We start from the raw sequence: 27,447 nt of genomic DNA, 5'->3' as shown, positions 1-27,447 counted from the left end.
TACTTACATGAAATTAGGAGAACTGCACAGAACAACCTTTTATGTTATTCAGTGATGTACACATACATTAATAGGAAGAAAAATGAAGGACATACACTTGATAAGCAAAATGGAGGAAAACGAGGAGGGAGGAGAAACAAGAGGTGGAGGAATGGCCACTGGCTTCTGTTGTTTTGCAATATTTTACTTTGTCATCTCCATGGGACTATACAGTGAACAAGAGTTTTATCTCATCTCTTTACATGTGTCTGAAATACATCACAATAAATAAAAAGTGTGTCCCATTTTGCAAAGTTAAGTGTCCTTTGAGGCCAAGCCTGATGAATAAGGTAGCTAAGACTTTTTGAATAGAAATGATGAACAATGAGGCAAGATTTCCTTCTTGTGTGTGTTGTGTTTCTTGTAAACTGGCCCTGAAGCATTTCTCTCAATAGATTTGTGTTCTTTTGAGAAATGACTACATCACTGTTTTTTCTCTGTGTAGCTTCCCAAGGTGACTTCTTTGAGGGGACAAGGCTCATTTGGAGGCATACGGTGTCCAAGTTCTAGTTTCTGTGCTTAGAAGCTCAGCCTCTTTTATTCCAGCACCTGATAATTGGAGATACTCATCCCACAGGAGAAACTAGACAATTGTGGGAAATGCCTCTGTATCAGAGAATAGCTTATCAGATGATCCAGAGATTTTTTTCTTCTCGGAAATACTGAGCTATATCGAGCTACCCGTACTGAGCTATAGCTGGGATTCAGACTTTTCTACTATGTTTGTATTTCCCTGAAAGACTCACATGAGAACTATTTCATTTGTCATCACTAGGCACTAGATGAACCGGCCAAGACTGAGAGCATCCCCAGGGACCGCACATTAGACCCACCACTGGAGGTAACGGCTTCAGACCACCCCTGCTTTTGAAATGCAATCCCCAAAACTCTTGCTAACCCACTACCTGGTTTCAATTCTTCCAGTTGTGTTCCCCTGCACAGCTCAGGCAGCAAACTGAAGAGCTCTGTGCTACCATTGATAAGGTCTTACAGGATTCCTTGTCTATGGTAATGCCTTAGACTAGAACGTGCTATCAAACCTTTGCTTCGCTTCTCTTCATTTGCCTCTGCTTGACTAGGATGGATGCATCACAGCTTGTCCTTTTTTTGTTTTGTTTTTCCCCCCTAGCATTCTTCTGATTCGCCTTCAAGTTCCTTACAGACATGGTTGGGTTCTGACACAATCAAAGTATGTATCTATTTAATATAATTTACTGAACCATAAGAGTTACTAAGTCAGTGAGTTTTAAACTTCAGGTCAAGGCTCAGTAGCGATTTGGGATGTTAGTGGACAGCAACCAGCATTTTTGTTTTGTGTTTTTTGTTTGTTTGTTTGTTGTTAGCAAACAGCATTTTAGAAATATAATGTAAGATATGTAAGAATGTAAAATATCAGACTCTATTCTTCCAAGTGTTGAGGAGGTATTACTGACGTTTATTTCGGCTTCTTTCTATGTACACGTATAGTTATGCGTGTATGGGTTGCAGTAAAATCTATTTCTAACTATGGGTCAAGTTCAAAATAGAAAGTCAAAGTGTTGGACTGTGTTGTTCCATGTTGGCATTTAACATGTGGGACCGTATGGAGAACTTGTGACTTAGTTTCATCTCAAGCCATAGCTTCAGTCCTTATGTAATTCACAGCCCTTAAAATTGTAGAAGAGGCAAAATGGAGTTACAGTCTAAGAGCTTTCACACAGGTATTATTTCTGGAATTCTTTTTCTTTTGGTTGACTGGATCAATTTCATTGTTCTTTGACTCAGAGAGACAGAATCCTGGGTACTTTTGATTGTTAGAGGACGGCTAAAGCATTCACTGTCAGATTGCATATTTACATAAGTCCTTCTTGTAATGTAGCCATCTTCGTTTGTTGAGATAAAATATTACGTCTCCAGATTATTTTTCGAATGCTTAGTACAGATCTGCTTATCCAAATTGCAAAATGATGGTGCTTTTTCCTTAATGGCTAATTGTTCATTTTTTTCTGTCAGTCTTATTTTCTCTCTTGGAATTAGTATCAATACTTTTTGAACAAAGTTGGACATTGTATGTATAAAGTAGATCTTAAATGTACAGAATTGTCTGTAACTAAAAGAGTACTCCTATTTTCAATTGGACCGTTATAGACAAATATCCTCTAATAATGTAGAAATCAGGTGATCCATCACTGTCAATATTAAGAATTATATTTTAGTAGAGAGGACCTGCAAATAGATAATTATAATTTCTATGTTTGTAATCTATTTTGTTGTGTATTCTTCAAGTCTTTTAATCTGAAAATAGAAAACTTTGATTTGCCAGAGCTGCTATATAAATTTTAAATATATACTGTTCTCATTTCATTTGTTGAACATATAAAAATACCCCATATTACATTAAATATAATAGGAATAGGACTTAAGAAGTAATGTGTGAATAATAATCTGTACTATTGATTTATTTAATATATATGTAATGCTTATAGTGTCAAAATACATTATTCTAGGCCATTCAATTTAAAGTAGTTATTTCATTTAACAAATATGTATCAGATGCTTACAGTGGAGATGACAGTGAGCAAGGTGGGGTAACCTGAGGGGCAGACTTGGATGTAGCGATGGGAAAGGAGGATTCAGTCTAAGACCAGTATGGAAAGACACCAGCCATGGAAAGATCAGAGAGAAGAGCTTTCAGGCAGAGGAGTAAGCATGTGCAGATCTCCTGGCAGGTAGAAGCTTAGTATGTATGCAGAAGACCAGTGTGGGTGCAGTAGAGCGAGCCCAGGTGAACAGTGTAACACGAGGTGAGAAGGTGGGCTGGGGACAGTGACGATACTTACATGCCATGGCATGCAAGTTCGGATTCCATGGAAAATGGGAAGATATAAAAATATGGGGGGAATACTATGAAACCATTGAAAGAGATCCTGATGGCTGCTGTGAGGAAGCTACTGAGGTCAGAGGAGCAATGACGGTGGCCTGGAAGGGGTGGGTTCAGAGGAGCCGCAGAGAAGCCCGCCCTGGGTGTGATGGGCGCTGCAGGCTAGCTTGGGTCCGGGTGTGCTGGGGAAGGAGAGCAGAATCATGGAGGGGCTCCCGGTCCTTGCCTCCAGTGCAGACAGACATGAAGGAGGCGCAGTGTGGTAGCGGGAAGAGGGGTGTGTTTGCTTTGGATGAGTTCCAGGTGTGTGTTAAGGTGACCTTAACCCTGTGTGTCTGGAGCTAGCAGGAGGGATCGGGGGTGACTGGAACATCAATGTTGTGAGCGCCCTGTACAGAGCTCCCAGAAATAAAACATTGCAGGTCCGAAAAAGGAGCATGAAAAGTCCATGGCAATAAGGGCAAAGTCAGAGCGGGGCACACCCAGCATACAGCGTTTAGGGGAATATGGTTGTGGCGACTGCTGCCGACAAACAAAACAAATAAGGCTACAGAGTGTTTATTAGATCTGACTTGTGCATTTTGAAACTGTATTGCTATTGCTTATGTGTTGATGTTCATTCTTGTCTTTTTGATTTTTATAGCCTTTACTAGCATATGTAGTCCTTTTGAACCAAAAGTTGTTTTTTTTTAAAGTCTAGTATGAAAATAGTGACCTTATATAGGTAATATAAATGTAATTTTTATTCATGTTTTCCTAGATAGAACTTTTATTACTTTTTCTATTACTTTTAAAAATTATTTTCTATCACTTAAAAATCCTTTTTACATTCTTATCTTATTTTCTTCAAGACAACATATTTTTGGATATCACTTTTTTTTTTGTTTTAGGGGGAGGTAATTATGTTTATTTATTTTCATTAGTGGGGATACTAGGGATTGACCCCAGGACCTCATGCATGCTAAGCACATGCTCTATCACTGAGCTACCCCCCGCACCCCACCAGGTATCATTTTTATACTTAATCTGGAATTCTGTTTATCTGGGACCTTAAGCCATTCACAATAATTTTGATTCTTATATCAGGACTAATTTCTGCTATCTTATTTTATATTTTCCATTTAATTTTTTTTCCTTTTGGCTTTCCTACTTTCCTTTGGATATTTTGACATTTACTGGTTTGGAAATTTTAAAAATTTAGAAAATTTTACTTTGCATCTTTGTGACTTTTCCTAGCTACACATAAATTATTAAAGAAAATAATTATGCTTATTTTTCTATCATTTTTAAAGTTTACAAATCTCTTTTTCCAAAGTTAAGTATCATAGGACTTTTCACTTTCCATTTGTTTTTAATAAAGTTATATGTAAAATATTGGCTATATTCCCCGGATTGTGCAATACATCCTTGAGCCTGTCTTACACCCAGTAGTTTGTACCTCCCACTCCCCCACCCCTGCATTGCACCTTCTCCCCTCTCCCCACTGGTAACCACTAGCTTGTTCTGTATACCTGTGAGTTGGCTTATTTTTTCTTATATTTAGTATTTCTTATATTTGTTGTATTTTTTTAGATTCCACATATAATTGACATCATACAGTAATTCTGTCTGACTTACTTCACTTAGCATAATGCCCTCCAAGTCCATCCATGTTGCTGCAAATGGCAAAATTTTGTTCTTTTTAACAGCTCTTTTTTTCGGATGTATACTCAGGAGTGGAATTGCTGGGTCATGTGGTAGTTCTGTTTTTAATTTTTTGATAAACCTCCATACTGTTTTCCATAGTGACCGCGCCAATTTACATTTCTCCACATCCTTGCCAACATTTGTTATTTGTGGGGTTTTTTTTTTTTTTTGATGATAGCCATTCTGACAGGCGTGAGGTGATATTTCAATGTGGTTTCGATTTGCATTTCTCTTGATAATTAATGATGTTGAGCATCTTTTCATGTCTCTATTGGCCATCTGCATTTCCCCTATAGGAAAATGTCTATTCAGTTCTTCTGCCCATTTTAAAATCAGATTATGTTTTTGATGTTGAATTGTATGAACTATTTACATATGTTGGATATTAATCCTGATGGTATCTTCTCATAGGAAATTCAGAATTCATTGTGAGTAAATATGTAAATAATTACTAACAGAGATACTAAGAACATTTGTAAATGAGACTTTATGTGGCACATGCTTTCATTTATCTTGGCTAAATACCCAGGAGTGGAATGGCTGACCCAGTTTTTTACACTATTTACATTTTTCAGATGCCTTATTATTTTTTCATGAGATCCACTATGTGTTACCTGCCACCTCCCCCCACCCTCACTCTGATGACACTGTCCCACACCTTTGCCTCCCTGTACCTCTGTGTATGGCACTCCACACCCCTCTTTTCCAATAGCTGTCTCATTGCCATCACTGAGGAATGAATCAGGAGAGGGACTCATCAGAAACTGACCAGTTGTCCAAACCTATAATTAACTATTCTCTTCTCCCCAGCCAATCTGAAGGGCCACCTCTGTATCATCTGCATAGATTCTTCTTTGCACCATCCTTACGTTATCTGTTTGCTCTTTATCTGTGGCTTTGAAAAGTACCGTGAGATGAGAAGGCGGAGGCAGAGTATGTAAAACAAAGAAACAAACAAAAACAGCTACTTTGAAATGTTGGGCTCTGAAAGGAAGAAGGAAGTTGGGCCAGTAGTTGGGTCAAGGGAGAATTTTTTTGGTCTGCTTTTTAAAGCTGAAAATACCAAGGACAAGTTGGTGTGCTAGTGGGGCTGAGTCAGTAGAGAGCCCTCTCCATTACTAGAAGGTCAGTCCTGATCTGAGCTGACGTATTAACCAAACGGATGACAGTTGATCACGCCCTCCTCTTTGTAAACATTCCTCTGGTTTCTTCCAGGACACCAGGCTCTCTCAGGTTTTCTCCTACTTCACTTGCCATTATTATTTTTCAGTCTCCTTTGCAGGTTTATCCTCTTTCCCCCAAACGATTAATGTGGGAGTGCTCTAGGGCTCAGTCCCCGGACCCCTCATTCCTCTCCATATTCATTCCCTTGGTATTCTCGCCAAGTGACATATTTTGAAAACCAGGTATATACTGACAGCTCTGTGATTCTCTAGTCCAGAACTCTCTCCCAGGCTCCACTCTCCCAATTTCAATTTCTACTAAATACATTAAAAATGAAACCTAGATTTCTTCCCATGAAAACTATTCCATACCCCGCCTTCTCATCTCCCTTGACAAGAATTGCAGTCTTTCATTTGCTCACGTCCAGGAACTTGGGTGTCCTGTTGTATTCCTCTCTTTTTCTCGTGTTTCTCTTCTTGTTGCTGTAGATCCTAATATTTGTAGACACTGATTATTTCATTCCTTCTGTACATCTGAGCCACCATCGTGCTTCTCTGGATCGTACAGTGGCCATGTCACTACACCTTTGCGTCACGATGATCCATTCTGAACACAGCAAGCAGAGAGATCCTTTTAAAGTGTAAGCATACACATTACACCAGAACATAAGCCAGAGTCCTTACGAGCTCCTGGAAGGGCCTCCAGGATCCGGCCTCCCGACACTTCCATGGGCTGCTCCCCGTCTCCCCTCTTCTCTTCCCCCTCCATCCCCGCTCACCTCTCTGCTGTGCCTTGATCAACGCCTGTCCTGCATGCTCCTGCCATGGCACGTTTAGATCTTTTTCAACTCAGTTATATTACTTCCTATAGTTTCTAGTTTCCTGTAAAAACGTGCAAGTTTAACTTCTATCTCAAAACACATGGTTAAGTGTGGTTGTTTTTCAGTCAGGCTCTAAGAAAACAAATTTCTCTATGGTTTCTTTTTTCAGTTATTCATTATTTTTGCTCATTCTCCCTCACATTGTCTTACCTCTTTGTGTATCTGAATCTGTGTGTTGGGTCTTCTACTTGCAAACCTCATTTATAGAAATTATTTGAGGCCTCAGAGGATTTGATCTTCCTCTGGATTCTTTGCTTCTGTCACATACCAGGAGAACTAGCAAAGAAAGATGACTTCATTTAATTTAAGGTCTGGAGATTTTTTTTTTTAAACGATCATTTTCAATGATTTTAGGCCAGGCTAAAGACCATGCGAGGTCCTGTAGATCAGTCTTCCTTCTGGGGCTCAATCTATTCTTGGCAGATCCTGGGCTCTGACTTTTATCTCCCTACATCTCTGAGACTGTCAGAAGTTTGAATCAGCTTCTTAAGTAATTCATCATTAATTGCAAACATCCCTAGGTCAAAAGCACGTCTCCAATGCTTGACTCCTTTCTTTGGATTTTTTATCTTCTCTTGATCTTGCCCCCAAATTCTTCACTCTCCAATTAGCTCATCAGAGTTTTCAGTGAAATAGTATCTCCACAGTGTTTTCAATAGTTTGAGGAACTTTTCAGTTGTCTGTTAACGGAAGGACTGCATTGAGTTCTCGAGCTGTCATTCTCAGAGGTGGACGTCTAGTGTAAGAACCTGGCCTTGTTGCATCCTGTTGGAATGGTCTTCACCCAGATATCTGCACAGCCATCTCCCTCACTTCCTCCATATCTTTGCTCAAATGTCACCTGCTACAAATTGACCATCCTATTTGGTCAATTTAGGATCGTGACCTCCTGAACATCTGGGTGATCCAAAAAATAGGATGTTTAACAGAAGCAAAGAAGATTTCCTCTGGAAGCCCATACTACCTGAGGCTTCAAATGATTTCCACTCTTCTTTTTCAGGGCATTATTACCTTCTAACATCTGATGTAATTTACTTGCTATTTTATTGTTTATTTTCTTTCCTACTGGAATGTAAGTTCCCCAAGGGCAGGGCATCTCTGTTTCTTTTATTCACTATTTAAGTCTGAAGAACAGTTCCCGGGACACAGTAGATACACAACAAGTATTTGTTGAATAGATGAATGAACCAAATAGCCATCTTGTCTCAGAAAGTGGGAGAGTGGGCCCCCAAGAGAAAGCCTGGGGCGCTATTAGTGTTAAATACCCATCTGCAATTGGCAATTGTTAATTTACAATGAAATCAGTTAGCTTGGTTGAAAGAGTTCCCCCAGCTATGTTCTATATCTCAAGTACCTACTTAAAGGAAACAGATGATACAGTCCATCCAGGCTTTTGTTGTTATTGCTGTTGTTAGTTTTTGTGAGTTTGTCACAAGGAGAGAAGGAAGCAAGACAAATTAAGATGTTAAAATGGCTGAGGATCGGAAATATATGTAAGCAAGGAGGCAACAGAGCCAGAATGGCTGGGAGGCCTCATTGCTTTCGAAGTCTCCATGAATGAGGCTGAAGAAATGTTGGGATGTTTGAGAAATGAAGACAGTAGAGAGGAGGTGGAGTTCTGACAGGAGGACGTTAGAAATGAAATGAAATTTCAGAGGTTTTCCATTTTATTGGTGAAGGCAACATCCAGGAATGGTCCAGTGGATAACTGAAATAGAGCAGACGGGAGCATCTTTGGAGTTGAGAAGCTCAAAGAGTTGAGAGGGTAGAGACTTCTGCATGAAATTTCGAACCAGCCAAAAATTACAGAGGGAACCATTATGATCCACGAGTGAACATTATCAACAAAGAAGATAAAATTCACTAGAAAGCTGATACGTAACAGCTAAGAAAAGAATAATAAAGTGACAGTGTTTAATGAAAAATTTTCAAAGGAACAGGGGGTTTTGTCTAGAAAAGAGGGAATAATAGAAAGTCTTAATGGGAAAGAAAAGGTCAACCGTTAATCCCAGAAGCTGAATCTTTTAGTATTTTCTTGGTTGCTTCAGTAGCATAATTGTTTTTATTTTCATACAGATGCCTACAACTCTTCCAAGAGCAGCTGGTCGAGAAACCAAATATGTAAGTTCCTTCACAATTATCCATACTGCTTTTTCAGTGGGAGTGTGTGTGTGTGTTTTGGTGGCAACTCAATTATACAGTCATTGAAGTTGAATTAGTTGCATTTTTCGTAAATGGAAAGGGTAGGATGGTATGATTGGAAAATCAGGTTATGTTAGTTAAGTTTATTGAATAAATTCTTCTTCTTCTTGAGGGAGGTCTCCTTTAATTAGTTTGACTAAATAAAACAGAACTCCAGCATCCCGCTTCCTGTCTTTCTAATTGTCAAGGCTTAGATGACAGTTTCATGTTTGTGGTGGTTTATTGTGCTTATTAAGAAAGAGTCACCTCATACACTTGAAATGTTACGATTGGCCCATTTCCAAGAAGATTGCCAATTTAGTTGATTTTGACTGGTTTGTTGCTTTCTTGCATTTAAATTGTATCAAATAAAGCAATTTCCACCTACAAGCAAAAATGTATTAATAATGGGAGACTCACACACTTGATTCCATTAATTATGGGGAGCTATCTCCGAATATTCTAGACCCCACCCCTTTCCTACTCATTATTCACCAATAATCCATCATGCGGCCAACTTCTGCTTCCCACCAAACATATTCTGGTATAAACAAGATTGTCTCCTAAGCAAGTATTTAGTTTTTAGTTTAAAACAAAGCAATAAACTCTTCTTTTCAGCTTATACTTTACATGTTCTATTATGTAGTCTTCATCCTCATCCTCCAAAATAAATCAGTAAATATATATCTTGTGACATATCTTCTGTGAAATTTAAACATTTCTGCCTTCCTGTGAACCTCCCTAAGGCAAATAATAAATTGGGTGCAATTACTGAACTTCCATCACGTTTGGGAAATGATGTTCAGAGGGTATGGAAGGGAGCACTGCTTAGAACATTTTCTAGACGCTTTCGCTGGTATTTGCTGTTATTCTCAGAAATCATTTGGAGCAATACTTAAAAGTGTGGAGGCATTTGGTAGGCTGCACCCAAATTTTAATCACAGTCTTGCTGCTTGCTAACAGATCCCGGAAAATCACTTAACCTCTCTGTGTCCTAGTTTTTTTCATCTCAGAAAACTGGGAAACTAATATTTGGTCGATGTAAGATTTATCGTGGCTGATGTATGAAAAGCCCTGGGTGCAGTCCTGACACACAGAAATGACTCAGGGAATAATGGTTCTCCTCTTTTTTCTTCTTTTATTTTTCCCTTCATCCAAGTCTCCCCCCTTTACTCCTCCTCCTTGTCTCGGGTAGACTAGAAGTGCCATGATTTAGCTGATTTCCTTGAGTCTTCAGTTGGGTACAAGGAAAGAAAGTCCCTAAAGATGTTTCTCTGCTTTTGGTGACTAAGACCTTTTATGAAAACCAGACACCAGAAAAATTAGCTAGAATATTTTGTTCTCTCACCTTCCTTTCTCATCTACTCCTACTTTGCACGCAAGTGCCTCTGATTTAGATTCATTTACAGTAAAGACACAGAGAGCTGGTACCTTCTCCCTCTCCTCCTGGGGGTGGTGAATTTGTTAGCAATTGAAATACGTCTGGAGGGGGCTAGGCTGCTTCAGTCTCCAAAGGGAGAGGTTATTTCAAGTTATTCTTCTGTCAGTTACCAGACTTAATTGGGCTTAATATTTGCCCCAAACTTGGTGAGAGCATTGAGTCTTTCAAAGTTAACACTGAATCATCACATAAGTTTAATACGGACTAGAACAAATATAAACTGATTCAGATAAGATTCAAATTTGGTTTCTTTTTAAAAAAATTTTTGTAAGTTGATTTTAAATGGAGGTACTGGGGATTGAACCCGGGTCCTCATGCATGTTAGGCATGCATTCTGCCACTGAGCTATACCCTCCCCACCAAATTTGGCTTCTTGAGTGAGAAGCTTTGTGGTTTACTTTCTCTTACCTCATGACATTTGAATGGCTCTTTGTGACACTCCAAATGTGTCCACATCTTGGGGAAGACTATAAGGGGTAATTTATGGTGAAATGTGAAAACTTTGGAGTCATCATTGGGAAGTCACATGTGTAAATATTTGACTGCAGTTATGACATTTACTAAGTGATATCTGACACATTTCTTTTGAGGAGAAAAAAACGAAATTTTGGAACAGAAGTCTACCTTAGCTATAAGCCTTGATCTCATGTGAAAAATCTATCTTAAATACAACATGTTTTGATTTTTTTTTTTTAAAAAAAGAATGGCTCTGTCATATTTTCTTTTAGAGATTCTAATATTTGTTTGGGCCAAGCTACAAGATGCCTCACATTAAGTGCGACTTGAAAAGCTTTCACTTAAGTAATGAATTCATCTCTTGCTACCGTTTTCTCCCTTCCTCTCCCATGGAAACCAAAAAGCAAAGCAAAGCTGAGAACCTACAGACTTTCACATTTCAGTATTCCACCATCTCTCTTCGAGACTTTGAAGAAAAGAGGCGTTTTCCCAACATACACCTGCTGGGACTCCGCCTGTCATTGACTTTGTAGAGATTCTTAGGTTAGATTCAAAAGCTGGGATCACGCAATTTACTGACTTCCACACCACAGGGGATAAAAGGAAGACTTACACTGGAGCCGAGTTACACTCGAGGACAGCCTTAACGGATTGATACAGTCCACTCAAAATCCCGATTTCTGGGGACTTTTTAAAAGTACAGTGTATAGTCTATGAATTGTGACTAGCAGAGACTGTAGTTGGTACTTCTAGCTCTCTTATTCAATTTTCCACTTTCTTCCACTGATTTGACTGGTCTGAGTTGTCTGCCACCTCCCGGGACTCACTGCGGCATGACTAGGGTGCGAGGGGTGAACAGATGATCAGGGTCCCCATTGCCGAAGCACCCCAGGTGGGAGACAGTAAACAGGATGGTAACGAGCAAGATGCTTCCTGGCAGATGTTAGAGGAGAGCTAGCCAGAGGGCTGATTGACGTTAAAACACATTTGGACAAATGAACTTAATTACAAAACAGAGACAGACTCACAGACGTGGAAAACAAGCTTATGGTTACTGGGGGCAAAGCGGGCTGAGGAGGGATAAATTTGGAGTTTAGGATTTGCAGATACACACTACTGTATATAAAATAGATAAACAACAAGGTCCTATAATATAGCACAGGGAACTATATTCAATACCTTGTAATAACCTATAATGAAAGAGAACTTACATATATATGTATAACTGATCACTATGCTGTACACCAGAAACTAACACAACATTGTAAATCAATTCCACTTCAATTAAACACACACACACACATTTACACAGTTGCTGATTTTCAGTGTATCAGTATGCCCAGTGGATTTCCAATTTTCCTGGGGTGACTATAATGGTTTGATTAAATCACAAGAAGTTATATGACTAATTTCTCTTTATGAGGCTTTGGGTGAAAGGCTGGTTTTCCTTTATTAAAAAAAAAAAAAGAAAAGAAAACCAATGTAAAACAAGCAGTTCCCCTTTCTTAACGTTGACTGCAAACATTGTTACATTTCACATAGGCTGCCTGTTAGGGTGAGTCAGACAGAGTAAAATGCCATCCTTTTAGACTGATTAAAAGTTATTCTCCAATTCATGGTGTACTTGAATTGCAGGTTATCTGAAAGTAATGTGATTGAGGTTCTCCTGAGCTTAACAGAATTTAAACTAGGCTAATGGACGAGTCGAGTCGTTGTGGTCTCCGCCAGCCACTTGTGGGACTGGCTATATTAATGCATCTTTAGTATTTCACTTGATTGTTTTCAACCGATGCCAAATGCAACAATAATAATAACTAATGTTTTGAGCTCTTACCTGGGAAATGAGTTTTCACTATCTCATTTAACCTTATACCTACCTGTCCTTTGAGGTGGGTATTGTTATTTCGAAATCTCCATTTTACAGAGGAGGAAAGCAAGCTTCAGAAGTCATAGAGGAGGCAGAATCCAGCCCAGGTCTTCATGACAAATCTCCTGCCATTTACACTTGTGTGTCCCAAAAGAAGCTGTGAATCATTAGTCTTCCTTAAATATTTTATCCGTTAGTATTTATATTCTGAGTCTAAATTATTTCTTCATGCCCAATAACCTTCAGCCTAAACTTTGAATGAATCCTTTCGTATTTGGTGACAACGTCTAAAATGATCATGCTTATTATATTTCTAATGTTTTAAATTATTTGCTCACATGTAAATTAACTCATAATTTATCAGTTAATATATGAATGATTATTTCTCATGGCACTCATTTTTAGAGTTTTTTCCCCCTCTATGTAAAGAAATGGATTTTCTAATTAAATTTCTCATTCATTCTGTTTTCACTCTTTCATCTTTGGAGGGGAATATCATTTTTTTCCCCTTTGCATTGCACTTGTCTTTGTAAATATTTATTATTTTTCATTAGCTACTACTGGTATAAATTCATTTCACTCATGTAATTCAAAACCACAGTATGTTTGTTTAATAAAGAGTAACTTCAGAAAATTGGGCAAGTATTTGGACCTATGACTAATTTAGCAAAAAGCTCTCAGTTGAAATTACATTCTATTGATACCAACTTCTTCAATAAACTCTCTGCATTTTGTGAGTTATTTTTAAGTGCCAGATAAATGACAAAGACAGGCTTATTGAATAATATATAGCATACAGGTAAGATCTCATTTTAATGAGTTTGAGGGACAGAAAAATGTCATCACAATGGAAGCATATTGCTTTCCAAATATCACAGTATATTAAAAAATGTGTCAAACTTTATTAAGAATCTTCCCCTCTCTATATACAGATATTCAAATAAAGGTCATCTCCAATTTAGCCAGCTCACACACTCCTCTCAGTGCGGTGCTTGGCAATGTTGCTGTGCTGAAGTGTTTCAGAGGCGACGTGACCTAACGTAGTCCCAGATCCTGGGGTAAGAGGTGACAGATCCAATCCACTTACATCCAGATGTGGATCTGATCTGCTTCTGTAGCACTTGGCCAGAGAGCTGATGAGTTACGGGAAGAGCTGTAAACAATTTAAGCAAGCAATCCCACTCTGCAGATCATTCCCCTTCCTTCCTTCCTTCCTTCCTTCCTTCCTTCCTTCTTTCCTTCCTTCCTTCCTTCCTTCCCCTCTTCCTTCCTTCCTTCCTTCCTCCCTTCCTTCTTTCCTCCCTTCCTTCCTCCCTCCTTCCCTCCCTCCCTTCCTTTTTTCATTGTTCAGAAATATTTCCAAGGTACACGTGTGTGAGAGGGGATGAGGAGAGAATGGAAGATAATGATATGGCCTGTGCTAAATGAGGAAGAAAAGATTTAATGAGACACCTTTGTGCTTTGTATCCCTCCCATCATCATTTTAGAACTTCATAAAACACGAAGGCTCCATATTTCAGCCAAACTTGCCCTTGATCTGATATTTTCTCTCTCATTTGCACATGTACACTGGGGCTGTCACCAGTCACCATGCCCACTTATTCTGCCCACCAGTTATGTTCATAACAACGTGGAGTCATCATTCCCTAGCTTACAGACTCAAACTTCTTAAATCCTTTCTAATTTACTTTTTATATGTAGCTCTTTTGGGGATCTATTACTAACTTATAAAATGACTTTTCCTGAGATATTCATACAGGGTAAGGTGTACAGATGGTTAGAGTAAACAGTGTGAAACAAGAAGATACGATGCCTCATAATATAGGTCTCTGGCCTTGGTACCTAACATGCTTACCATTGGATTCAGTCTTTGGAGTAGTAACTTATGTACAAATAACAGGAACACGCTCTAGCTTAAGGGTAAGACAGTGTCTTACCATTTTATAATTTTATATTTCCTCAATGCCAAGTTTATCACTCAGGGATTCTTAGAGGCTCCGTTACTATTTTAAGTTTTGTCTTTTTGCCTTGGTCTTGTCTGGGAAAATGAAAATAATTCAGTTAACACACTATCACTAATTCCAGTTCTTCGAGCCTTGAGAAAAGGAAACTCCAGGACAATTACCGTCAACAGAGAAAAGGTCAAAGAGAAACAGTTTAATAACATTGAATTAGATGCTGTATTCGGGTGGGAGGGACGTGACTGCAGAAGGCAAGCAACCGTTCAGCACTTTTCACCTGCTGCAATTTGATTTTGTCCCAGTCCCCCAAAAGGGTGTCTGCTAGTGTGATGCCAGACATCCATGAATCAAGAGTGGGGAGAGGCTGCAGACTGCAAGGGAAAGCAACCCTAGACAGTGACTAAGGAGCTTGGTTGTACTTTATGTGCCTCTGGCATGAGGCCTTTGGAAGAGGAAAATGCTTTCTCCAAAGCTGACCTGGCAGGAGGGGTGGACTTTTGTAGCAATTTATTTTCCAGTGGATTTCAAATCCTCTTTTTTCCCTTAGTCTTAACTCTTTTAATCTCCATATAACCTACCTCTTTAATAGGTTTCCTTATAAACAACAAGGTCCTACTGTTTAGCACAGGGAACTATATTCAATGTCTTGTAATAACCTAAATGATAAAGAATATGTATTTATGTATAACTGAATCACTCTACTGTACACTGGAACCTAACACAACATTGTAAATCAACTAGACTTCATTTAAAAAAAAAGAAACATCACTTATCTGTAGAATCTAAAAAATACAACAAACTAGTGAATATAACAAAAAAGAAACAGATTCACGGATAGTGATTACCTGTGGGGAGAGGGAAAAAGGGGAGGGGAAATATATGGGTAGGAGTTAAAGAGACATAAACTATTAGGTATAAAATAAGCTCCAAGAATATATCATACAACATGGAGAATATAGCCAAGATTTTGCAATAAGTATAAATGGATTCCTTATGATAGTTTGGTATTATTTAGCACATTGTACTAATAAATATTAGTCATATATATGAACTGTGCAAATACTTTATTTTTAACGTGTGACCTCTTTTTCCTATAATTATTGAGATAAAAAGTTAACTGTGCTTTGTTCCAGTCAAGATACATTTGTCAGCATATTTCTTAGAAGCCATTTAACTTAGGGAATTCATAGAGAATTCTCTCATTATGGCAACAGTGAAGAATCAACTAAAGGGAAAAAAAACCTCGAGGTTTTAGAAGAAATAATTATTATTCATATTGCATTATAAGGTTAAAAATGAAACCTACTGGAAAAACACTGTAATGGACATTCTGAAAGACAATTTTCTGCAGCACAGAATAGCATAAACCTTGGTGGACACTCAGCTGGTCCACAGCAATCAGAGATGGGGTGCAGTTAGCCAGGATAGCCCGCTGCCTTAGAGCAACCAAGAATGGCAGTGAGCAGTGACTGTCCTGGTGAAGAATGGCATGAGTCAAAAATCAGAAACAAGCAATGTTGGACACCATGTGAGAAGGACCGCAGGTGCCTCCTCATCATGTTGGGTGATTTGCACTCCTACGTACTCGGCGATACCCCAGGAACCACTAAGCTTTCAGTTTTCAGTTATCATTCGTCTCTCAGAGAGTAAAAGCAATGTTGACACATCTGTAATAAACTCTGAAAGTATTTGCAATTTCAAAAAGAACGGAAATATTTTAGAAACACAACTTTATCATGTTTTAGTCAAAGATATATATAACTGTGCATCTGTATGTTGACCACTTCCCAACAATGTTGAAGGCTGAGCTGATGTGGAAGCTAAGTCTTCCACTGAAATGCAGAAATGCTTGATAAAACATAACTGTTAAAAAAAATACATATATATATATATGCACACATAACTCAACCTACAAGAAAAAGGAGCAACTCTGAGCTCCAGAAATGACAAGGGAGCTCCAAGTAGGGGTGTTAAGAAGAAGCTTAAGCTCTAGTAGAACCCAGGTATGTCAGAGCCCAGATGCTCGGAGCCAGGAGCCTGGAGTTTACCTTCTACTGTATAATGAGTCTTGAGACCTATGAATGAATCCTCTGTGTACATCCAGGAGCCTAGAATTCCACAGTGGCCATGAAGCATGGGATGCAAGAAAGAGAAATCCTTCTGCCATCTTTACTGTGCACTCTTGGGTGATAACATAGTCCTCCACGAGAAAATGAGTCCTAAACCTGTGAACCTGAAGATATGAGGACCTGCCACCCTTTAAGTTCAAGAATATAAAGGTAATGAAATAACATGAAAACTGGTCCAGAATCAGTGGAACTCCTGGGACCCCCAACAAGGGCAAATGTGAAAGGTACTGCAGGCATGGTTCCCCAGCCCAGGTTTCTCAGATACTTACAGACATCATCACTAACATTACCCTGATTGAAGATGAGCCCAAATCAAAACTAAAAAGCCATAAAATGAGTTAAAAAATCATGGAGCAGAGCATACAGGAGAGACAGCAGATACAAGAAACAGGCGATCTGGCAGTGAGAGACTGTAAAAAAAACTGGAATGAATTTATAAATATAATAAAAATGTTGAAGTAGTTAAAAGGGTTATAGATACTTTAAAAAAGATTTGATAAAGAACCAAGTAGAACTTCTGGAAATTAAAAATCAATTCATTAATATATAAAATTCAATGGCCATGTTAAATGTGTTAATATACCATCGAAGAAAAATTAGGTAATGGTCAGGTTTGTATGTGGAAACCATCTAGACAGTAGCATAAAGAGTAGCATAAAATAATATGACAGGGCATTTTATAGAAATGGAGGATGGAGTCAGAAGACCCAACATGCATTTCATAGATGCTCCGAAGAAGAGATTGGATAAAATGGGAGAGAGGCAGTATTTGAAGAGATACATGGAGGATTTTCCAGAACTGAAGAAAGACATGCCTACTCGGAATGAAGGGCTACAGCACCCCCCCAAGAGGATACGTAAAAAGAAGTCCGCGCTCAGATGCATCATAGAGAAATTACAGAATAGCAGGAGAAAAATCTTAAATGCCAACCAAATGACATGACCCACCAAGTTATGACATTCAGACCAACAGCAGGAAAGGGAGCCAGAACAATTGGACAATATCCTCAAAATGCTGAGAGATAATAACGATTGCCCTAGAATTCTGTGTCCAGGTAAATGCTCATTCAAGATGAGAACAAAATAAAAGTGTTTTCAGACAAAGTCCAAGACAGGAAGGTCTAAAAAAATCTACCAAAGCAACTAATTCAGCGAGAAGGAAACTAAATATCAAAGAAAGAAGTGAAATGCAGGAACCAAGGTTGATGGAACAATATTAGCCTTCTCTTTACTGTAAAACAATTTAAAAACCCAAATAAGTTCCTTTCCCAAATCATAAGAACTTTATTTTTAATATAAAAGTAACTTAAGAAAAAAATCTGTTATATGTTTCATTTTGCTGTAAATAAATATAAATATCTCACAATGCTGGTATATTTACGTAAAATATGGAGTTTACTGAGAATGAAATATGTCACCTTGAAGAATTGTTACTGTCTTAACACTAGTGCTTGTGTTAAGATGTTAGGGAAAAGCAACATATAAAACCTCATATTTACTATTATGTGAACTGAGTAAAAATTCATAAAAGGAATATTATAAGGCAATGTGTGAAAAATGTAAAAAAATCATTTTTGGTGGCATAGGGATGTTTTTCTTTTTACTTAGTACCTGTCAAAATTATTCAATGGGAATGTATTATTTTCATAATAAAACTTCAGAATCCTTAAAAATGTAGACATATTATTTTACTAAATTATGCATTTTACTAAATAAACACTCTGTTTATAATTTTGCAGGCAAACCTCTCCTCACCATCTTCTACAGTATCTGAGAGTCAGCTGGTATGTATCCTTTTACTAAATCAGGGACTTGATGCTTTAGAAAATGCTGACCCTTCAAAAGACAGCTTTATCTGAACAAAAATGAACTGAGGATAAATTTGCTACCTACTGTGTTTATTTGCTTACTTGTCTAACAGAAGTTTACTGATGCTTTACTAAAGCTCCATGGGGGGGTTTTGCGGGTTATAAACATACGTGAAGTCATAGATAGACTTCAGTTGCCAGTAACTTGCATCCTTGTAGTGGTGTTAGAGTAGAGTGGGCAGGGTCAGAAGCAAGATGATGATGGAATCTAGGGAAGACTAGGGTTCAAGGGCAAGGTCACATTGGAAATGTAGGGTAGGTTCTGGACTTGAGGAAACGGGAAACAGACAAGATATTTCAGACAGGAAGATTAGCATGTGAATGGTCTCAACCCGTGATGAGCAGCAGAAATATAGGGTGAACTGCAATGATAAGCCACATATGTAATTTAAAATTTTCTAGTAGCCACATTAAAAAAGTAAAAAGAATAGGTCCCGTTAATTTCAATGATATATTTGATTTAATTATATATATGTATTTATATATGTAGTCATTGTGACGTATAATCAGTATAAAATTGAGATTATTTTACGTTCCTTTTTTGGGGCAAAGTCTTTGAAATCCGCTGTGTATTTTGAATTTACAGCATATCTCAATTCAGAATAGCCCCATTTCAAGGGGGCTAGTGGCCACTGCATCGGACGACCCAGATCTAGGCTCTTGACTCCGTTATTTATAGATAAAATTTGATTAAATAGGAGGATAACTTTTCTTAGAGTGTTTCATATTTCTTCATACAGTGGTTAGCGCGTTGAAACCATGATGTAAGTTGACTAGCTATTACTGAAGATCTTCTTTATATCTTCTAATTTTTATTGTTTCTAATTATAAATTCCTGAGCAACAGACACTTTGAGTAAAATGAATGGAAACATCTAGTAAAGCAGTGTGAGACATTAAAAAGACAAAATCAGTTAAATACTGATTTTTCCCCCTTTTTAAGCGAGTAGTTCGGTGTCCTACATTCATGGCCAACAACTCATCCTGTCATTATAATGTCAAAATGACAGCAGTGTATTTGTTTGTAATACTGGAAAATCATAAAAAAAAGGTAGTTTGACTCTTCAAACGGCCTGATTTTTGCAAACTGCTTGCGTATGTCAGCGTTTATTCATATAGTGTGTATATGGGGCGTTTGCGTGTGTGTGTGTGTGTGTGTGTGTGTGTGTGTCTGAGTGATTCTAGCGTCAGTGGGTTTGGAAGAGTGGCAGGCAGTGTAGGAGAGTTGAAAGAAGGCTGGAATCGGGGTGCCAGAAGACCCACCTTTTACTTCCTGCTCTGACACTAACTCCCGGGCTGACAGTGGAGAAGTCGTGAATCTGGGAGCCTGGGCTTCAATCTCCTAAATGAACACTCGGTTACGCCCTGTCCAGGCCTCTCCAGCGCAGTGAGTCCGTGATTACTAACATAGGGGAGCGAGGCGTTGCCATGGAAACAGGCACTGCAGCAACATAATGAAGTTGAACAGTTTCCCACTTTAGATATGGACCTATTATCACGGCTGTTTTAATATTTAAAGATAAATGTGCTCGTTTCTTGAGAGGAATGTGTAAAAATCAAGAAATATTTTATATACCCAACATTGTATACAAAAAACAGATTCAGGTGTTAAATGTGAGTGTGTGTATATATATATATATATCTATGTCTGTATCTGTGTTACCAGACTGACATATATAGATGTCAGTTCTTGGCTGATCATTTTAACAAACTATTTCAAAGAAGCAAATATAGTGATTTCATAAGATAGGACATAGAATAAATGACTCATTGTAAATGTAATAAGTAACCCTTTCCTTGCCTAATCAGTTCCCTGAATGTGGTGCTTGTGTTCTCTATGGGGGAAAATACAAAGCGTTGCTTTGACAGACTTTGATGATCATTTTTTTGCATTTACTTTGGACCTTTTCTCTAAAGAGTTCAAGGAATTTCTTAACCAAGTTTTAAATTAAATTTTAATCCCCAAATGCTCTTGAGATATAGGTCAGTTTGGGAAGGGATTATTATCAAGCAAGCTATCACACACACAAAGAACAGCTCTTGGATTGATGTAATTAGTCACTTCCATCACTGGTTCCTGCTTCATGACATTAACCCTGTATTTACACACCCTGAATACAGACCAGAGTAGAAATAATTGCATGCAAGCCATGTTACGTGACATTTGCTTTTTAAAGGATTTATAATGTTTCCACTCTGAAGGGTAGCAATTTATGAATGAAATCATATATATATTTTTATTTTTAAGAATGGATTTCCAATATTGCCTTCATGAACTCTCTTCAGAATTAATTCTGAGTAATTTGAGTAAATAAGAATGCCTTTGAAGAATAAACATATATTGTATATGCACACTATGCATATGGGTGCCATGTGACAGTTAATTCTGATTATAGGCATATGCTGGTTTTTGTTTATATATGTGTGTACATGTGTGTGTAGCACATAAAAACAAATTATTGGGAGTAAATGATAGATTATCATTAAATTATGAATGTAAATATTGTATGTTTTGCATAAAATAAGCAGTTAGTTAAAATTATTTGACTTCAATTTTAAGAGAGAAATGTAATAAATTGAGGTGAAAATAAATGAGGAATTGGTGTAATAGCACAAGTTTAGTACAGGAACCAGTTTGCTTTTGAGCTTTGACTTTTTAAGACTATATCATTTTTGTCATATTTTTTTCTTTTTAACTGGGCTCACCTAACTTGCTTGTTTGCCAACTGTGCCAATTCAACGCTGGAAGGAAGAAAAGAAATGTGACCTTGCCCTGTACTCTTAAACTGTCTCCACTGTTTACTCTGGAACCCAAATGACGTAGTCTTGGGTTCAGAGAGAGTAGTTTGGGGGTCTTTATGAAAATTAGCTCCCCGGTCTGTGCCTCAGTTTCTCTTCTTTCAATAAATAGGAGCACAGTCTGTCAAAACAGGAAAGGAGCTGAGAGGGGAGGGTGTTGAAAATACCCTCCATCTAGAAAATGGAGGCGAGAGCAACCACTCTGCCGACCTGCCGGGGTTACCTGAGGGCTCCCATGTGTGAGGGTGCCAGTGTAACCCTGTGCACACGGGGTGTTATTATTGCACAAAAAGTCTCCTGTATATTACCTCTGACATTTAATAAGAGCAGCCATTTTTACAGATAAACAGAGGCCCACAGAGTTTTCAGTAGATTATCCAAGATCCCAGAGTTCGTGGTCATCTTTGTTCTGCATGACTGTCAAAATGGAATCATTACTGATTTTAGATAATTCAAGGAGAATAAAACAGGCTGATGAAGGAGGTGGGGCAGTGGGCCTCTGCAGAAGGCTGACCGCCACTGGGCACCCCCCGCCCGGGGCCCAGTGCCCCGGAGACGTGACCTGGGACCGAGGACGAGGGGCTGAGTCCGGTCGGTCAGCGTGTGGAGGCTTCACACCTGAGGATGGCACTTCCCAGGCATCAGCAAGGGACACGGAAGGGAAGAAAGATCTAGGCTCTAAGCTGCGCCTTCACCAAGCTTTCCTAATTCCTTAGCTCTGTTCTCACAATATTAACGGAGGCTGGTGGGATCTCTTTTCTCTGGATGAGAAAAGGAGCTGGGCTCTGCCAGGAGGGTAAGCGCTGGTCTTCCTTGGCGGTAGGTAGAGGAACCCAGTTTAGGGGACATTTGGCTTTGGCTTTTGAAATTTCATGCCATTACAAAATGGTCCTTGTTGCTCAAGACGGAATACTGAAGCCAGAGAGCACAAAACAATAGATTTAAAAAAACACACCACATGGCTCTATACAGCTAAAAGCAAAAATGCAGCTTACTGGAACATTATAAAGAATGCTTCACCCTCCAGATATTTGTTCCTGGTTCTGAAAGCCAGCTGGTGTGTCCCTGTGTTGGTGCCGGCCTCATCTTTCCAAGGGCTCTTGAGGGCTCTGTTGTTCAGAAAATGCAGCCTGAAAGCTTTCCTGGAGAACTGTCTTCTTTAGCTTTAAGGCGCTTTGTCCTTGACCAATTCCCCTTGATACGGCGCGCTTAAGCACAGAGCATTTATCACGGGCGCCTGTTCGGGTCTGAGTCATGTGGTTTGTCTTTTCTTTAACCACTGAAACATTTCAATCTGGCCAGCCTGTGTTGTGTGCAGTCCCCACAAATGCTTCTTGAACTGTGGGATATGGTTTATGATTACTGAAATCCTGTGTATGTTTATTTTAATAGTAATTATAAATTTTTTTTTTGGAAGAAGCCCATCAGGTTGGTTCTTTCCTGGGTAGTCTAGATCCTTTAGTATCAACACTCAACATTATAATTGCAAAAACAGGAAAAAGGGAAGTTCTTTTAATTTTCCTTTCAAAATCTTTTTACGCTGTTTCTTCTTCACAAAGTTCCGTCATGCAGATTATGTTGTTAGATGCGCACCATCACTTTGTGAGTTAGTACAGCAGGAATTGTTATTTCCATTATTCTGATGAAAAAACATCCCCTGAAGTCCAGAAATCTACAGTGCCTTGTCAACAGTCCTACAGCTGAGGGGTGGTATAAAAATCTGTCACCCCCCCTCACCTCATCCCCAGTCTTGGAAGCCTTCCTCTGTACTGTAGTGTTTTGAAATTTGAGATATTTCTTTGAGGGGGGAAGAAAAAGCTTTTAAGTCTTTGTTTCAAGCATATAACATTGTTTATTTAAAAAAAAAGAATGAGAGTCAATAAACATTTATTAATTGAATGCATGACTCAGCTAAATAATTTAGAAGATATTGTTTTTGTCAACAGTCTTGCCTGGGAGGATGTTTTTGAGTTTCTATGAGCTTGTTGCTACAGAAAGTCTTAAAAAAAAAAAAAAGCAAAAAACAAACAAAAAAACACTGAAAAATGAAGAGTAAAAGCAAATGGGGGAAAAAAATACCCAACTGTGGCACTATCACAAACTCTTTGGATCCATCAAATTAGTAAAAATCCTAGCCAGGCTCACAGAATTGTCTATATGCTGTGTTTTACTACTTTACTGCTGTTTGTTTATACATCTCAACTTTTCAAAAAGATCGAAGTAAACCCTTGAAAACTGGGACCCTATCATTTATTTCTTTTGTTCTCTTATCCCACGAGCCCAGAGTTTAACTACTATAATCAAAGGCAATTAAAAATACCAATCCACCAGTTGAAGTTAATTTAAGAAAGATGCTGTTCCAAGAATCCATATAACGGATTCTCTAGGTCAGTGCTGGCGGTTAATTTTCAACTGTGGTCTCTAGCCAGAGGCAGTACCAACTTGTTGTCATGGAATTAAAAGTTCCAAAGGACAGAAATGATGTCTTTTTTTTTTTTTTAACAGTGCCTGAGTAGCAATATTCAAGGATTTGTGTATACTTGATGACTTATACACACAAATGAATAGCAGACTGGGACCAGTGCCCCACAGGCCATTAAAACCTGCCCTCTGGCCCCGGGACTCCACAAACTGTATCTCTTGGATTTTTTTCTCCCTTAAGACTAACAACAGAGTTAGATATGATCCCCTGGTTTCACCCCACTCCAGAGAAGCTGACATCGTTGTCTTCTGGTATTAAGAGCTTTATTGCTTAATCACCGTAAGCAAACAGGGGGGAAAAGAAACATTTGAAAAAAAAATAGGGTTAAAATTTTGTAAAGTCCTTAAAGGTGTGGTCGCCTGGCTTGACTTACTGTCTTATCAGAGATGACAACTTCAGCCTTGTACTCTTATCTCCAAGGGTGGGGCTTACCAAACCACGTTTCTCCTTCTGGTCCTCTGTTGCCGGAAAGCAGTGTAGACCTTCTGTCTTGCAGAGTTCCCTCTTGCCGGGTTACACTGCGTTCAAAAAGTCAGTCCAGGAAAAATTAGAGGAGACCCTAAATGGTCCATCAACACCTTTTAAGGCTTCCATATTGGATTATAGCCAGGAAACCGAGCTTCTGCCTGTGAATAGTTTATTCATTCTTCAAATGTTTATTTAATATCTGCTAGGTTCCTGGCCCAGTTCTAGGTGTTGGAGGTACAGCAGTGAACGAAGAGATGATTGCTGGCTTCCCAGAGCTTACATTCTAGTGGAGGAAGCAAGAAAATAAACAGGACAGATTGTGTTAATTACTTTGGGGAAGAAAAAATAGGGCAAGCCAGGGGAGGTGGGGTTAGTATTTTATGCGGGCCATTAGGGAAGACCTGTCTGATAATAAGGTGGCATTTGAGCAGAGACTTGAAGACTTGAACAAGAGAATCCTGGAAAGGGAGAAAAGAGTTCCAGACAAAGGGAAGAAGAGAAAGTACAAACTCGCAGAGGATGGGGGACACAGTGCGTGCGCCGGTGTGGAGGGTTGGGGAGCAAGGGGGCCGCGGCAGGAGACAAGACTGGAAAGGGAGAGGCTGGTTGGGGACTGAAAGATTAGGTCCCACAGCACCTTGGGGGCATCACCTTGCAGACGTTGTAAGGGTTTCGGCTTTTACTCTAAGTAAGAAGGGGAGGCAATGGAGAGCTTTGAGAGGGGTCCCGTGACATGGCTTGACTTACACTGTGATGGTTCTGTGCTTAACTCAGCTGGCTTGTTGGCCCTCGGAGAACAAGGGTTATGGCTTATTCATCTCTGTAGACACTTCCTGACATAGACGAGGTCTCAAGTGGCAAAGTCTTGGTGGGTCGTCTGACAGAGGTGTGCTTCAGAGCCTCAAGACAATGGTTGTCTTGTCTCTCAGGCACTTCAAAAGTGTCGCACACCCAGTGTAAACCAGTTCTCAGTCAGTTCATCGTAATCAACTGAAATTGACTATTGGGACCATCTACTCCTTGTTCCTTTTGTGCCCTTTGTGCTGGCTCTGGAAGTCATTGCCTGTTTTTATTTCCCCACTTTGGTTGGAAAGAAAGTTACGGAGTTGCTTTTCCTGGCATCATAAGAATGACGTTTGTGTGTAGTTATCAGCCCTGAGTCTGGCTGGATCTGTCAAGTCTTTAGCAGATAAAAATGAAGGAAGGGCCTCTTTGGGCTCTTGTAGTTATGAGATTGCTGGCAATGACAATCTTCGAGGAGCTCACCTTGATAGACGCTTCTTTGTTTTTGTTCGGACACAGACTTAACAGATTAGATCTGCCAGAATCAGCGAACTAGTCTGCTTGATGTTTGAAGATACCAGGTGACTATGGGCAAGGATGCAACGTAGATTAGAAGGTCATAAAGGACATTCTGTTCTAAGCCTTGTGCAATAACCAACTGGAGGGCTGTCTTTTCTGGACTTACCCTGAGGGATGATGGGCCCAAGAGAGAGGATCTGAGTGGAAAGGCTGTAGGCTGGGATCACCCAAAACATCCTCCTGCTCCAGTGCAGGGACCAGGGCATCACGTCTCTCTGGGGTGGGATTCTCATAGCAGATCAAGTGCTTCTGGTCAGGTGTCTTCCCTCTGCTTTCATGCTTCTGCTGCTTCCACCAAGCTCAGCTCCTAAAATGCCATGTGGACTCCAGAGCACTGGTGGTGTGCTGATTTCAGGACTCACATTAAGAGCAGGAGAGGAGGAGGCGCAGGAGTAGAAGCAGCAGGGAGGAGAAATGAAACAGGGAGTCACGTGGAAAAGAGAGACAGGCAATCTAGACCACTTAGGATCATGACCTGGATATCCGGCATCTCCCTTACTGACAGAAGGCTTGCCCGAAAGGACTGCATTTTCAAGGACATGTTAGATTCTGGTGACACTTAACTTGGGATTTCCCCAGCCTCCAAGTCACCAACTGCATGTGTCATGTTTCTTTGCATTCTCCAGTAATGAAGGCATTGATGTTTTTGAAGAAATTGAGGGCTGTAGAAATCAGTAGCTGCGTGGGCTTTGTTCTTGTGTTGAATTCACTGGAGGATACCGCTCTCATTTGTATACTCAACAGTGTGACTTCACCCGTAATTGAATGTTACTTGTTCATTTTTTTTTTCCCCTGGAGAGAAATCAGAGCTTCTTAAATCAGAGATGTTTCTCAGCCTGGGGAAGATGGAGACTTTTCACAATCTGTGTTTCCCCAGTTGGCATAGATGTGAAAGCCAGTGGGGAAAGTACCAGTTGAAAAAAGTATTCAGAGCGGCATTTATTCAAGACCGGAAACAGATCAGGTGGCTTATGGAGCAGAGAGATAGATGTCTTCCCTTAAGACTTAACTCGCGAGCTTCAGCACTGACTGAGCAGAGCTAATGTACTCTTTTCTGAAAGGAAATGGGGCCGAGAAGAATGATGACAGCAAAATGCTCAAACAGAAAAAAAATCACAACTTTTTATCGAATTCTCGTTTGCGATGTGTGGTGTAAACTTATCAATCATTGTGTGACATTTTACAGTGTAGCAAGATTTTGGTGTTTGTGAAACATCATTTTGAAATTGCCCCAAACTAGATTTCTCTCTCTCCCTTTCTTTCTCTCTCTCTCGTCAAACTGACGTTGGGTACAAGTTTATGAATCTTGAATGACAAGTCTATTCGCTCAAACTCTTTTGATTGCAAGTTACAGAAGTAAACTTGAGTTTTCTTAAAAAAAAATAAAAGGTGGGGTGGAATTTTGTCAAAAAGAAAAGTTATGTCTTGGGGAGCTTCAGACAAGAAATCCAGCTGGGTCCCTGGAATGTTCTGGAATTCAATTCTGGAAAGCTCTCAAGTGACTGTCGCCTTTCTGGGCTGCCTCTCCATTCATTTTGCTCTGTGTTTCTTGATCTCATCAGATCTGCCTTTATGGCAGATGGAGGCTTTCCCATAGCTCCCAAACTGCCGTAATTTCAATCTCCCAGTGTGACTGCACAGCGGTTCAAAGCCTGGTTTCACGTCCTTGGAAGGGAGCATCTGTTTGCTACTCAGACCCCATCCTCTTGGGTCAGAAAGCCATCCCCGGTTTCACCATCCACAGTATGAAAATGGATTCTGGGGGCCCTGCTCTGTGGACTTGGGGGCGGGGGCGGGGAAGTTTC

At 39.4% G+C, this 27,447-nt stretch overlaps 1 protein-coding gene across 1 annotated transcript in view; it reads left to right on the top strand.

Moving 5' to 3' along the window:
• MLIP (muscular LMNA interacting protein) overlaps positions 1-27,447 on the top strand; it is a 118,909-nt gene that overhangs the window by 44,890 nt on the left and 46,572 nt on the right. Inside the window, exons 6-10 of the mRNA XM_031688666.2 lie at positions 815-880; positions 964-1,047; positions 1,169-1,228; positions 8,706-8,750; positions 18,404-18,448. Coding sequence (XP_031544526.1) covers positions 815-880; positions 964-1,047; positions 1,169-1,228; positions 8,706-8,750; positions 18,404-18,448 — 300 coding nt within the window. The remainder of the gene's footprint in view (positions 1-814; positions 881-963; positions 1,048-1,168; positions 1,229-8,705; positions 8,751-18,403; positions 18,449-27,447) is intronic.

The sequence above is a fragment of the Vicugna pacos genome, chromosome 20 (genome assembly GCF_048564905.1).
Source record: "Vicugna pacos chromosome 20, VicPac4, whole genome shotgun sequence".
NCBI lineage: Eukaryota > Metazoa > Chordata > Mammalia > Artiodactyla > Camelidae > Vicugna > Vicugna pacos.
This window is presented reverse-complemented; position numbering and strand designations above follow the sequence as displayed.